Source organism: Paralichthys olivaceus, chromosome 9, assembly GCF_024713975.1.
Source record: "Paralichthys olivaceus isolate ysfri-2021 chromosome 9, ASM2471397v2, whole genome shotgun sequence".
Classification (NCBI taxonomy): Eukaryota; Metazoa; Chordata; class Actinopteri; order Pleuronectiformes; family Paralichthyidae; genus Paralichthys; species Paralichthys olivaceus.
Window position 1 is genome coordinate 13,148,868 of NC_091101.1, and position 15,170 is coordinate 13,164,037.

Consider the following 15,170-nt stretch of genomic DNA (forward strand, 5'->3'; position numbering starts at 1 on the left):
ATTTATTCATCAGTTATACAAGATAAGATACATTATACAGTATATACAAAATATCAACATTAAAATATCAAAAGAGATGACAAAACAAATATTTATCCTTACTTTTTAATAAAAACCTGCATCTTGTTACAAATTGGGTCTTCATGCTGGCTCTATGCTTCAAGTCAGCTATTCATTTTTCATTTTTGTAGATGATATTTAAAAATCAGGGTGTGAGGTTATTTTTGAGCTGCATGTGTCAAGCATGGATGTGTTACCTATGTGAACTAATGCCTGTAAGTGTGCAGTATGTTCAAGGACCTTTGTGTGCACATTTCTGTGTGCACATACACATTTTTGACTCTGGTGAGCCACCATCCATGTGCACTTTAAATACATATGTTGTGGGAAATGAACAAACAATGATAGGTGTAAAAGCTTTTGAGAAAACGCAGGCCGTGTGTCTCCCTGTGAGTAACTCTATTCTCCTTCCAGGGCAATGTGTAACAATGGCTTAAAAATCCCCTGTTATTGTCATTAAAATTCACCTAGAGGAGCGTACACTCTTAAAGATAATGTGCTCCATAGACGATGCAGCAAGTCTTTAATTTCCCCCAACTTGGCTGTAACAAAGACAAAACAATCCTCTGCATTTTCAAGAAGATGCTCGAGATGCAGCAACGTTTCTCAGTCCAGCAGTGATAACATGAGAGTCAGTGTTGAATACTGGCAGCGTCTGTGACAGTGCACTCTGCAGGTTACTGGAGTTTCATACAGCTGTGTGGTACACACTCAGCCTGTTCCTCCAGCTCAGGGCAGGGGGTCCCAGCATTGGCCGGCCGCAAAAGGATGTAGCGGGTGCGGTGGCGAACACCACCTCTAGAGCAGGGACCCAGACACCAACCCCAGGATGACCAGAGAGACACTTCACAGTCCAGTGGTGTCACTGTGTGGAGGAGAGAGAGGGAGAAATATGTGTGAGTCATCACAAGTATCACTGATTTCTGCTGGTTTAGCATTTTGAACGCCTGAGTGGATATTGCTTTAATCATCAACATTGGACCGCCCGTATAAAAGGTATGGGTACCACTCATGTAGGTCTCACCTGAGAAGCGCTGGGGATTGATAGAGTTGGGCAGAATGTGATTGGACATTGAGGATTGGCGGTCAGGTGATCCGCTCTGTCGAGTGATCCTTATGCTGGCGATTGGTGGAAGCTCCTTTAAGCGCGGATAGTAGAAGGAGTTGGCCGGGTGGTTTGGCATCTGAGATGTGATCTGAGCAAGTCGGCAAAAAAGATAAATAAGTAAAACAGTGTGGTGCGATTCTTCAGGAGAGCCAGCAGCCTGTCATCGCACATTTAAATAACACAATAGCTCACTGTGAAACGTATGCAATAGGATAAATGGTGTATGATGTAATAGAGGCCATTTTAAGTCAAATCACTTTAGGTCAGGCATCAGGGCCACCAACCAATCATTTCAGTGATTAGTAAATGATTGAGTTAGCATGTGAATGCATGCTGGTGAACGGTGCAGGAGCTCACCATTGTGATGTTTTCTGGGGGGCTGCTGGGAAAGTTAGGAGAGGAGAAAGTGAATCCGCTGTCCGTCCCTGCATCATACGGCTGGAGGTCAATGGTCACTTCCTGTTTCCACTGGCTGCCCTCGCAAAGGTTTATACTGTCCACACCGACGAACCAGTCAGGGCTGGGGATCAGCTTCACCATCAGAGACAACTGATGAACAGAGACACAAAGTGCTATTAGTTTAAAGTGCACTTCTGCCAGTGGTAGATCTAGTTCACAGTGAAAATAAATAATAGAGGGAGCATTAAAAGCAAAAATCGACATGGATCAAATTAACTTGATGAAATAAGTTATATATAAATCAGCCTACTCAGAGATTTATGAATGAAAGCATGACTAAGAGTGGGAGGGTTTAAAATGAAGAAGAGGGTCTTTGCAGCCAATGCCAGTCTGTCTGTGTTGGGTCGAGACTGAAATATCTCAGTAACTGCACACCACTGTCCCCATCAGGATGAATAATACTACATCTAAACAGTACATTTGCTGAAAACTGATTTCTTTCTTTCTTCTACATCATCTTAAAAATCATAACATTGGCGGCTCACGTATTGTTATTCGCCTAAGTTTACATTTGTACTTCCTGCATTTGCATGTCCTGAATGTGATTACATGTTCCTTTTTATTTTGTCAATTTGTAACTGCAAATGAAACTACACAGAAATTCCAAAGAAGTAAAGTTATAATCAATCCCACAGGAGACTAAATCACATCTGTGATTATTTTCATGGTTCCAGTCAAAAGTCGAGCTGCAGCAGTTTGGATGAGGACGAGCTGTTCGCGTCTTCTTTTGAGGAGAAAAGAAAAAGAAGTGTTGCATTGCCCCTTGTCTATTGATATATGTTGTGCTGAAGATAATACGTTAAATAAAACATAGTAATATAGGTAGAAAGCATGTGGAAGAGGTTGAACCCCTAACTGCTCCAGATGTTGCTCCATCAGTGTGTGGTTGATAGAAAATTGGAACACAGATGTGGTGTTTTGACCATTTACCACACACACACACTGTTGTTTCAGGATTTATAAACTCAAACATTTATTACAGCAGGGCCTGGGGACTGCATGTGTGTGCTCACATGCACCCAGTCCGTTTCCTGTGCAGGGTTACACAGTGTCTCCTGTGTGATGGATGTTTTCCGAGAGCTGGTGACCTCATACAGGAAGTGGCCTACGGGTCAGCACACGCTGAGGTGGCAGACACCCAGTGAACACCACAGCTGAAAACGCCTCCACACTTGTGGCCCGACACTCGAGGACCTGGGCTGCGCTCAGGGTAGGATGGGTGGGTCTGGACATCTTTGGATGTGTGGGAAAGGCTGGCCTGGAGTCGAATAGAGCGCTGGATGAAAGAGTGCAGGAACAGACATCAAACCAGCTCGCCAGGCAAAGCAGGCCACTGGTGGTAGGAGTCAGGTTGTGTTCAGCATGACACACATAGGGTCTGTTTCTTAAAAGTGGTGCACGGCAGGAAACAGAGAAGCCAAATAAGACACAGTTCCGTTGCGTTTTAAATCCTCCGCTGATCCCTTCCTTCCTTTCATTCCTCCCTCACTAACTTTGCTCCCTCCTCTTGTCCCTCTTGCCCTGAACCAATGTCTCTTCCAAGAAGCCATCCTGCTATATCCATTGGGCCACTCAGCACGGATGTCAACTCTGGGGTATCCCTCGTCACTGGCCCAATCTGTCCGTGGTGGTTTGCAGTACACAGGCCAGGAAGTGTTTCTGGAGCACAGACAGTTACTCAAAGCTCCCATGATCCCACTCACTTTTTCTTCATCACAGCAAATCTTTAGAGGAGCCCTGGAGAGAATGAGTCGATCAAGAAAACACGCAGCAAAGTCTTGTGGCACAAGCACCTTAATGCTCTGTTGACGGCGTCCCATTTTCTGTGGTGCCGGAGATCATACAGAGCGCAGGATCTTCCACAACAATGCCAGCTGGATCCCAAATGGTACTTATTTAATGGTACTTGTTTGGTGTTATCTGTCTGTTTTGAATTACACACTTAACAGCAATAGCAGGAGGCTGATGAATTATGGAGATAAAAATCATATGTGTTTGGGATTTTTGGAGCATTGCGTATGAATGTTTTGGTTTGTGGGCAGGAAAGATGGGATGGTATTTATAAAAGAGAGTGTGAGAGACAAACAGACAGACAGGAAAGCAGGACGTCAGACATAGCTGTCAACAGATCATTTGGCCGGTGACATTCAACACAAACGCACAATAATCATGTCGTGTGTTGACTTTTTTTTTAATAGGTTTTTTTTTGCCATGTTGTCCACTAATCTAAAACAGACGGAGTCATTTTAAAGCAGACGCAGACATCCTGTAACCAGACGACAAGCTTTAAGCAGCTGCCCATGACGAGCGCTTAACAAAGATGCCCTCTGACAGGCTTGTTTATGATATTTAAGGACCTTCGGGTTCAGGCAGTGGAATAACTAATAAATAAATATAGGTCAACAGACTTTCAGGCAGGAACCCACCAATTTCTTAGAGCTCCAGTAAATATCGCCCCCTTCCTCTTCCCCTCTCATTTATCAGCTGCATATGCTTTACACATAAAGGAATACTTTATTTCTAGATTTAACTCAGTGAATGGTGCAACACATTTTTCCACAGAGCCATACTCAAATACTTTGCCTTTGTTTCAGGATCCATGCCTCCAGCCATGACCTTGGCTCCCAAACTCACTGAACATTCTGCACCAGTGGTACACTGTAGTCCGGCGACCAGCAAGGTTACAACCCAGTCGGACACGGAGCCTGCACGCCCAACACAGTCCAAATGTATCAACCTATTTACTGACCTTGAATACGGGGTCTTATGGGACTTGAGCAGTTTAAATTTACTATATTCAGTGGGAATATTCCGCATTTTGTTGTTTTAGTGCAGCATTTCCTTTTTGTGTTTCCTGGAGGAATGTTTCCATGCAGAGCTGCAGTAACACTCTCCGGCAAGAAAGGCAGCACGTCAAGGCCAGTGTAGTTATATTACAGCAGCCAATAACTCACTGCACATTTCCAAAGCAAATGTTGCACTTTGTTTATAGTTTGGATTCTAAAAGAATAGTTTAAATATTGTAATTAAGCAGTTCTGTGTTATTCGGTTTTATTGTTGGGCCCCGTGGGTCCCTTTTGCCTTTGGCTCTGCAAAGTCCCTTGAATAAGATTTGAAGGAATAATAAGAAACTAGGGGGAATATTTGCTTACTCAGATTTACATGAGAAATTCAATATTATTTTCCCATCTCTATGTTAAATATGGGTCTCGAGCCATCAGTTGGTTAGCATAAAGATTGGATTGAGGAATTAGCCAGGATCTGTCCACCAGCGAGTCCTTGTGTCTTTTGTTTGATCCACATAAACAGTGAAGTGTAATAACCAAAAGTCTTTGTTTTTACTGGGGGATTTGGTTATGTCAGATGACACAAGACTCCAGGAGGTCACTACAACAGGTCCAGACAGAGCCTAGTTTGTGGTTAGTTTGCAGTCTTCATGCATGAAGCTAAGCTAACATGCTGCTGGCTCCAACTTCATGTTCACCATACAGAATCAATCTTCTCCTCCAGCTCTCAGAGACGAAGGGGAATAAGCATATTTCACAAATTCTCAAATGATTCTTTAAAGTGAAAATCATCCTGAGTGTGCAGAGTTCAGTGTGACAGGCAGCAGACAGAGCGCAGACTGGTGCAGGATGGATGTGGGCTTTTCTGGCTGCAGGGCTTCAGCACTTGAGCTAAACATAGTCTGACTGGATGGTGGAAAGACGAGGTGAAGTGTTTGGTCGTTACGGGGAGGTCACCACAAGACTGAGTAGATTCAGTCAAACAGATGGTTTGTGTGACTAACTGTGTCTGAGCACTTGTGTGAATTTCATCTACTTAATTTTTATTCGTGCCTACCAGTGAGCTCCGGGGCTGCATGAGCAACTCCGTGGAGCTGTGCCCAATGCCGTCAGGGATACCGGCCGTTCTGTACATGGCGCCAACTGTGCGTCTTTTCCTGGCTTCCTTGGCCGCCTTCATCAGCTCCACCGTCAGCCCAAGTTCAGCAAAGATCTGAACCCCTGCACTGGCTGGGGCGCCCTCCTCCCACAGCCGAAAATGACGAGTGTGGCTGACCGCTATGGGGAGAAAAGAAACACAAAAAAAGAGAAGAAGACAGGAGTAAGATACTTATTCACTGGAATTCATATCAATGTCAGTGAGGTACCACAGAGCCTCAGCCAGACGGTGAGATCATTTCCACCACAGAGCCTGTATTTTACTTCTTGCACCGATAATTCTGAAGGAATTGCCAACATGTGTGTCTTTGGCATTATTGCACAGTTATAGTTTTTTCTATATCTCTATTTATCACTGAAAAATCCCACAACACAGAGTGGAGCAGCCAGGAGGAGGTCAAGCTCTCTGAGTTGGCCGCCAGACAGAGGACAAAAAACATAATGAAACTTCAGAACAAATGATTTTCTTTCACTTCAGTCCAACAGAACCATTTGATTCACATTCTCATATTCAGTTCTGGTTATCTATGAAATCTGTTAAGAATCAAGAGGCCGATTTAGGTTAAACTTGTACCACAGGTTCTGGAGCTCAGTACTGAAACCCACAGAGTCACTGGCCTGCACCAGTGGTTTTAAGGGCAGAGTAAGGTTAGCCAGAAACACGCTGACAAATGCTCTGATGATTCTGCCTTACCTCACTTTTCAGAGCCACATACACAACCTCTCATTTACACTTAAACGCTCCTGACACATGTATTAACACACACACCGCACCGAGCCACACACACAACGCGCGCAGCACACTTCACACACTATCTAGTTTCTCCCCAAACTGCCATTACTTATGCACTTAATTACATTTCCATCCTAACAAATTTCCCACAAGCATCAAGACCTTGAAACTCGATAACACGTCACGTTTAAGCCCCACCAAGACGTTAACGTCCTTGTCCCGCCCTTCTTAAATTGCATGGGATTTTTCTTTGGCCATGACAAACTCCATTCCCCCTTCCCCCGGGCAGTGTCCTTGGTACTTCAACTCCACAGAATTAAGCAACACAAACCCGTTGCAGGCACACTGGCAGCGGATCTGCCATCCAGTTCATTCTCTAAGACAGAATAGAGGAGGCCTGAATGTCTTCTTGTTCTTCTTCTCTCTGAGGTAAGCGGTCTGACCCCACGACACCCCGACTATCATCACCCACGTAACCCCCGAAACCTCGAGTCCAGTCTTTGCTGCCAATGCCGTGGTGCACCAGCGGAAATGTGGGAGAGAGCGAAGGACTGAGTTGAAGCAACAGAGAAATATTAAAGATACCACGAGACAGGAGTTAGACAAACAGAGAGAAAACCCCATCTGGTAGCATTTAAACTGTCTCTCTGATTTCTCTCTGCCTCTCGCTGCTTTACTCATTAACATCTCTCACCCCTGCGTGTGTGTCTGTGTGTGTGTGTGTGTGTGTGTACACTGATGACAAGGATCTAAACCTCTGACACATGGCAAGAGACAAAGGTCTTAAGTTGAAGCATGGACAGAGTCAGTGTCCCATCCCTATCCTTCGATCAGCTCCACTTTCGCATGGAAACTAATAATGCCTGAGTCCTTGCTGTTCCAAATTCAGTTATATTCAGCTATTATATATCAGACATTAGAGGCAAAATGTTCCAATGACCAATTTCTCTGTCCCCCTGAGTCTCTCACCTATGAGCTTGGACCACTGTGCAGGGGGACGGAACAGTGGATACTGTTTGGGGAAGGCCTGTGGGCTCCAGTGACCTGTAAAGACCAGGATGTAGGAAGCAGGACCCTTGGCTGTGCATTCGGTCCCATCAGGTGATCTCGAAGGCCCAGCGAGAGCGAGGCACAGCTTCAGAAGTACGACCAGCAGCTGCTGCAGCCAACCACAGGTCAGGTGCTCCGATGACATCATCTGGAAGACATGGAGAAATGAAGAAGGGCTGTGTGAAAAACACCATGAAATGTGTGGTGCATTTTAAAATCAAAAGTACCTTGGCAAGTAATCTTCGGCAAACAAATGAAAGGATCCTAACGTGTACATTTAGGGAAACCAAACCCAGACAATCCTGGAAAATCAGTACAAGAGGGGAAATTCCACACCCGTGACCTCATATCACAACACTTTTATTTTATCATGGAGCAAAGCTCTTTGAACCCATCGACCCACAAACCTTTCATTTAAAAAAATATGCCTACTAATCTTCTGGGCCGACCCGAGCATGTTTTGGTGCAGAGCCAGTCGGTGGCCACACAGTAAAGCAGTTAACATTCATCGCTGTCATTGTAACGTCTGCCGCAGAAGTCGGCCCCGAAATAAAACAACGCGTCTGACATCTCTGAGGGTAGATGCAAGTCCCGTCTGCTCTGCTGCTCTACTGACCTCACCGACTGACCATCCACTGACCGCTGGCTGCTGAGTCACACTCACCCTCTATTCAGAGAGACAGATTCTGTCCATGGCACGTGCATGTTAACTGCTCAAAACACATTTCAGCCTGACATGAAGAGAGAGAAACCACTTGTGCTTTTGCATCCTCGTTTATTTGCACCTGAGGCTTTACTTTGTGTTGTAGTGTGTGTGTGTGTGTGTGTGTTTTACAGTGCCCACGGACATGAGAGTAAATCAAGGGTTTGCCGTTTGTCTTCCTGCTCTGTCTTCCCTCTGCACTCATCCCCTCCCAAACACTTCCTTCCATCTCATCCTCCTCTCCACCTTTTCCATTCGTATTCTCATCCCACCTCTGCTCTCCTACCCAACGATTTTCTGTGTCTGGTTCCTACAGTAGTGTGTCTGTGTCTGTGTCTGTGTCTGTGTCTGTGTCAGTTTGTGCGTCTGTCACAAAAACTCCATCTTAAGATGAAATTAGCTTTTTAAGAGTTTTTAGATGTGTGCTCATAAACCACTAAGAGAAGGTTGCTACTGAGGTGACACAGCTTCTAAAAAAAACTTGCATACAGATGATGTGATACGTGCAAGTGACATGTCTTCCCCTCAGTGTAGTTAAAGAAAAACCTCAAAGTACTTTGGACAAAATTGCCCTGCAAAGAATGTTATTTCACTCAAGTCGTGTTTTAATGGCAGATGTTTTAACTTGGAGATGACAGTTTATGACCTGATGACAGATGGATTTTTCTGTGTTACAGAAAGGGAGAGTAATGTTTCACGGCCTTGTGTGGCGATTCAACGGGTTACTATACTATAACTAAACCTCAAAGCAGCTGCTGAATGCAGACAGTTAAATTTGGTCGACCAACACACACACACACACACACACATAAACGAACATGGGTATGCACACACACTCACACAGACACACCAACGCACATAACACTCATGTCCAGCTGCACATTGTCCCTGAAATCTATTTCCAGAGGTCAGATAGTATTACTCTGCCAATATAGCTGCAAAACTCCAACTCTGACACTTTTCTGTCCACGGCCATATATGTCACCGAGTGTTTTACTAATTCACTCTCTCCATTAAATGTATATTAACGACTGCACAGTCTCACAGCCATAAAAATACCTCAAGTATGGAGACACACAGCGCCAAGCTATAACTTCACTGCTCGGTCATCTGATCATCTCGCTGGCTGCTTTGCAGGAGGCAGACGAAGCTCCAGGATCAGACTTGCTCCAAAACTAACTTTCTTTCATAAAAATGACATCATGATATTATTCTCATTCTTGGACTCTGCTCTTGTGGTCAGGAACAGACACAGGTTAATGGGAGCTGACCAGCTGGAGCTTGAGATTTTTTACATCAGTGTGTGATGTTAACTACTACTGTCCCGTCTGCTCCGTCCACTATGTTCAGTATAGAAAAGGAGGTCAGCCCCGTCACAGGCTGCTGTAAAGATACAGTTGTTTTTCTGTCTCTTTCACACACACACACACACATAGACACACGCACGCACGCACGCACGCACGCACTCACGCACGCACGCATACACACACGGAACACATTCCAGACAAAGAAGATCAACGTTTATAACTGGAAATTCACAGCATGCAACTCAGCAGTAAGTGATTTTCAGTTATATTGTAAGGCAGGCGTGTTCCTGGTTGTCATACAATCTCTGTTGCTGTAACAGCCATTAATCACACAGAGATTTAGCTCAGCAGATCCTTCGACCTTCCCTCTGAACTTGCCACACTGACACAATAACACACTTAAGAGACATTTCTTGAATTCCCACACTGACACACTGAGCGTTTTCAGCCAGCACAGAGACCATGCAGCCAGCTGATGTGTGCTGCTGGAAACACATGCAGCAATAATAATAATAACAGGCCATATGGTATTTATTGAGTCATACAGAGGCAGACTCGTTCGACATGAAGTTTACACTCACTCCACAGACCTGTTCTCGTCAGTCAGCTCAGACAGACACACGCTGCAGTTTTTTTTTCTGTCAGGCACATGACACAATAAAACCAGGGGATGTGGCGTTGGGCCAAATGTACCCGCTGCCGCCCCATGGGCAACTTCACTGTGCAATTACAGCAGCCTCATGCAGAGATAATGCTCACATTAGCTTCAGCTCATATACATAGGCATGCAGGTATGTACGCACAAACACAGATTTGTGCACACAGAGGGGGGGATGTTCATTTTAACAAGGGGATAGCAGGGAGGTAATTTGCTGTATTGGCAAAGATTCTTCTGTAAAATCTTTTGTTGGGGTGTGGTGGTGGATTCTGGAGTTAGTTTTGTTTAATTAACGTTTTTTATTTTTTTACACTCCCCTGAGCAATGGGCATCGAACTGTACCATTTCTCTTTCATGCTCAGACAGACTGGACACATTTGGTCAGGCATGCATTACAACAGGAGTCCAGATACATGACTGGTGGAGTGGAAATCATGAGCAGTGCAGGCAGCAGCACCTCAGACAGAGAGAGAGGTGAGGACGGTGCATGTGCAGTCATGTGTACATTATTTTTACTATCGTATGGAAACAAAATTAACAGAACAGTTTTGTGGTCCTGGACTTGCACAGTTGATGCTGCTTTATACTTCTCAAGGCTCAACATAAACACCTGTAGTTAGTCATGATTAACTTGCAGAATTCAATTACCACTAATATTTATGTGAGTTATAGATGAAACCAGTCTTAAGCACGTGAAGTCTACATGGAGTTAAAACTGAACTGCTGCAACATTAAATATATGTTTACATGTTAATACTTAGTTAATATTAGTCATAATAATCCCGTAGTGTAAAACATATAAGAATATATCACTTTACAACATAATTCATATTCATTTTACTTCAGGTTTCACATAAGTATATTTTTAATTCTATCACATACTTTCACTCAAACTTTAATGCACAACTTTGACTTGTAGTATTCTAAACTGTTCTACTTCTACTAGCACTGCACTGCTTTTACTCAAAAAAACAAGATCAAAGAAACTGAGCTGGGTCTTGTGATGCTAAAAGAAGTCAGCCAGCGAGAGGCCGGCAGTGCAAAGAATGAATGGAGGCTCAGTGTGAGAGAGTGTGAGTCCTACCTGTGTTGGATCAGTCAGTGAGCGAGAGAAGCCGCAGCAGAGGATACAGATCCGCTCACTCCTCTCTTCCTCTCGACTTTCAGCAGCTGTCCGGTGCAGCCTTATCAGCCTTTATCCCTCTATCCTCTGTCTTTATCTCTGTCTTTTTCTCTCCTCCTCCTCCCTTCTCACTCTCTCATTGTATCTCCTCATATTACCCTCCTCTCTCTTTCTCTCGCTTTCTCCTCCCCCTCCTTCTCTTTTCTCCCCCTACCTCTCCTTGTATGGAAAGGCGGTGAGCTGCCTCTCTCCTCTCCTCCACTGTCCCCTCTCCTCTCTCCCTCATGTCTTTCTCTCCCAAGTCTTTCAGTGGCTGTGTAAACTCAGCAGCACCATTGTTGACCAAGTTATCAACACCACATTGGCCTTCATTAGCACGTGCAGCTCATCATTGTGTATTTTCTGGCCCCTGTTCTTTAGTGTGGTGGTCTGGTGTAGAGTTGCAGAGTAATGGTCGTAAAATACAGGGAGAAATGAGGAATAGGGCTTTTACGCACGCGGTGGAGTCTGGGCAGAGGGAAAGGCTTTTTTATTTCTGTGGTTAATTTACTGATTTGACAATGAAGACAAATCAAAGAGATTTAAATCCCCCCCCCTTCAAATAGTTCTACTGTGGCAGATCCAGCTGTGATCTCAGCTGAGGAACCCCTTCTCTTCAGGTCAGAGTGTGTGCGTGTGCGTGTGTGTGTGTGTGTGTGTGTGTGTGTGTGTGTCGGAGATGTGTGACCACCAGTTCCCACAGCTGGTACACACATGGACAACCAGGGAGGTTTCTGTTACCGGCCGCAACTCACTTATCAACGTGTCAAGGCTTAGCCTAAATGAAGCAGTGTTTTCCTGTGCGTATGAGTGTGTGTGTGTGTGTGTGTGTGTGTGTGTGTGTGTGTGTGTGTGTGTGTGTGTGACAGGAAATTTAGTTACTTTCCTGATTATTATCCATGGCTATGACGCAGGGAAGCAGTCAGCCTATATTTCATCAAACACTCACCATCAACTCAACCTGGCTGACATCAGCCAGACCTCGACAGACGACTCTGCAACTGGAGAAGTGTAGACCTTTAAAGCGCCTCGGCCACGTCACTGTGTGGCTCGGCCATGCACCTTCAAGGAATGAGTGGAGATGAAGAGGAGAGGGGGAAAGGAGGAAGAGGAGAAGAAGAGTTAAGTGTGGATCAGGTAACAATTTGTTGTTTGTCTCCTGCAGTCATAGACAATCAAATAAACAATTATATCCTCTTTCCTGTTTATCTATCTGTCTATCTGTCTATCTGTCTGTGTGTCTGTCTGTCTGTCTGTCTGTTGAACTAGTTGTAAAGTAGGTTACAGAAAAGCAGACTTGCCTGCTGATTGATGACAGTGATCTCAGTACACCACTAACACACTGTCAAATACCCTGTTTGTGTGTGTGTGTGTGTGTGCGTGTGTGCGTGCGTGCGTGTGTGTGTGTGTGCGTGTGCGTGCGTGCGTGCGTGCGTGCGTGCGTGCGTGTGAGCAAAAAATCTCTCCAAATGTGAACTTACACACATGTGCCTGCAAACCAGGAATCAATTATTACTTTGATTGCACATGCTATTATACCACACTCTGCAGTGCGCACACACACACACACACACACACACACACACACGTATTAAGGTCACCAGATACAGCAGCAGAATAGCTACAGGTTGCTTGACTGAAGCAAATCTCCAAGATAGTCGAACGATTTCTTCCTGTCAATCACACGCTCATGTCAGTGTGTTACTCGAGCCAGGTGAGTGAAGCAATGAGAGGAAAACAATGAGCTAATCACAGATAGTTTGGCCGAGGCTGTGCCAGCTCCGGTGTCTCGGTTTCTCTGTAGACCCTTTAAGACAGACAGACGGACGGAGAAGAGGAAAGAGCAGAGGAACAGATGGATAATATTGACAGTGAACCAGTGATCCAATATTAGAAAGGAGAATGGAAAAAATACACAGACGGTTTGGTAGCGTTTTGTAAGTTGTTTTTTCCTGTATGAGGCAAGAGTATCATTTTTTTTGGATTGTCAAAAACATCATGGAAAAAAGACCAAAATCAAGTGTCAGTGCATCTATCTTATCCATCTGATATCTTTACTCAAACTCCATTAATATACACCAGTCCACACACTCGGTGGTGGCATATGTGATATAGGTCAATATGACCAGGGGCAGATCCAAGAGCCGCTATTCTGTCAGTACTATACAAACTAATAAAGAACAATCTATGAAGAATAGTTATTTTCTAAGAGCTATGAAGCTGACAGTAAACATTAATGACTTAACTGTGCACCTTACTGGTATAGTGCACGGATGCTGGAGATAAAATTGGCCCCTCTGCGAAAATTGTGCCTCTGAGCCAATTCCAATGGCTGGAATAATATTTAATCATTCTGAAGACAACTAAAGACAAATATTTACCCACTCAGCTTTGGGGCTGGCAGTCCAACCCCTCTGAGTGGGACAGGTCATCTGTCTGGGGAATAATTCATCACATACACACACATCCTGATCTGTCAGACTGTTCCCTCTCCCTACCGGGACTCAAGATAGTTTTATTATGTTGATGTTCTGGGCCTATTTAATGATCTTACACAACCTTTGACCCACTTAGAGCTGTTTTCTCCCTCTTTCTGCACCCATCTACTTAAGCCAGTATGAGTAACTGACGCAGGATGATGGCGATTACTGACCCAGCAGCAGTGCAGGAACCAGTGCTCTCATTTTAATGGTTTGACCACTGTCTTCCCAGAATTTATGAAATCTGTGAGTGTTTTGAGCCCAGCACATCTTTCTCTTCTTGAACTAAACAAACATATAAAAGAAATGAGGCTGCACAGCATGGAGGCTGACGGGACTGTGGCAGCGGGAGAGGTGGATGATGCTCCCCTGCTCGACGTAGCACATTCCTGAATCGGTCCTGGGAAGAAACGGGTGGAAATGTGTTTGAAGTGTGTGTGAATCAGGTTTGTTAAATACTGCTCACATCCTGGGCCTCCTTCAACTCCACACAGTTCTACACACGCTGTTATGCAATACTGAATGTCGACTGTCCCTCACTTTGAAACTGGCTAGAACAACATGGAGTAGTATGTTTGGTGATTTGTTCTTTTGTCACCTGATCTCTCCGTCTTATTAGTTCTGACAATGGTCTCTAGACTGAAATACAACTACTGTTGATCTCCAGAGGATGAGCCCTCTGATTTATATACATATATCTTGCACACAATGATCTTGAATACTTGTGGTTTAGAGAAAATGATTCAAATAAATATTGTCATGAAATTTGGCAAAATTCAAAATTTTATTTTGGTACTTGTACTGACAGATTTTTTTCCCCAACTTAAAGAATATACATTGATTGGTGACACACAAATAAATTAAGTTGTTTTCAAATCAATGGTATTACTGTCCAACTATATTGAACAAAATTAAGACATTTTTGTATTAATCAAAGTATATTTTAAGTATTCTTTTCTCAGTTTGAAACATTATCCTCAATAAAGACAATATCCCTTGTTCGGCTGCATCAATTTTGCTCATTTTAATTTTCCGTAAAACAAAATATTGACATCAGTGCAAGTTACAGGACTGAAAATAATCACACGCCGGACCTGAGGGTCCCAGCTTCAGCCAGGGCTGCACCAGCTCAATCCAGTGAGTGGACCTCAGCCCTCAGCCCCTCCACTCCATTTTAACAGCAGACTGCTGGTTTCACGCATGTGGTAGCAATTTTGGGGCTGATAATACTCCGCCCTCCTCTGCCCTGTGGGTGGAAACCCTCTTTCCCGCACTCCCCACCGCGTCCTCCCACTTGTAAAGTCGTGCCTGTTATGGCACAGCACAACCCCTCATTGGCATAACAGAGAGCTGACAATCTGTGGTGGCAAACTATTTTGTTAATGGCAAAAGCACAGTAAACATAGCTCATGTCCTCAAGCTGCTGAGCGCAATTACTGGGAACTACTTACTGAAAACTGGCATTAATTGCGATCAAGTCGCTGACCGCTATAATCAAGCACAGAT

At 44.3% G+C, this 15,170-nt stretch overlaps 1 protein-coding gene across 2 annotated transcripts; it reads right to left on the bottom strand.

Moving 5' to 3' along the window:
- Positions 1-588: 588 nt before the first annotated feature.
- spon2a (spondin 2a, extracellular matrix protein) lies at positions 589-12,221 on the bottom strand. 2 transcript variants are annotated; one of them, XM_069531432.1, is made up of 6 exons: positions 12,134-12,221; positions 7,274-7,502; positions 5,471-5,691; positions 1,526-1,717; positions 1,085-1,256; positions 589-925 (listed from the first exon to the last, which is right to left on the bottom strand). In XM_069531432.1, exons 1-6 carry the CDS (start codon positions 12,134-12,136, stop codon positions 738-740), a joined length of 1,005 nt encoding a protein of 334 aa, XP_069387533.1. In that variant the 5' UTR covers positions 12,137-12,221; the 3' UTR covers positions 589-737. The 2 variants fall into 2 exon arrangements, with proteins under 2 accessions (XP_069387533.1, XP_019963689.1); XM_020108130.2 differs by lacking the exon at positions 12,134-12,221 and adding an exon at positions 11,107-11,268.
- Between the last annotated feature and the right edge of the window lie 2,949 nt (positions 12,222-15,170).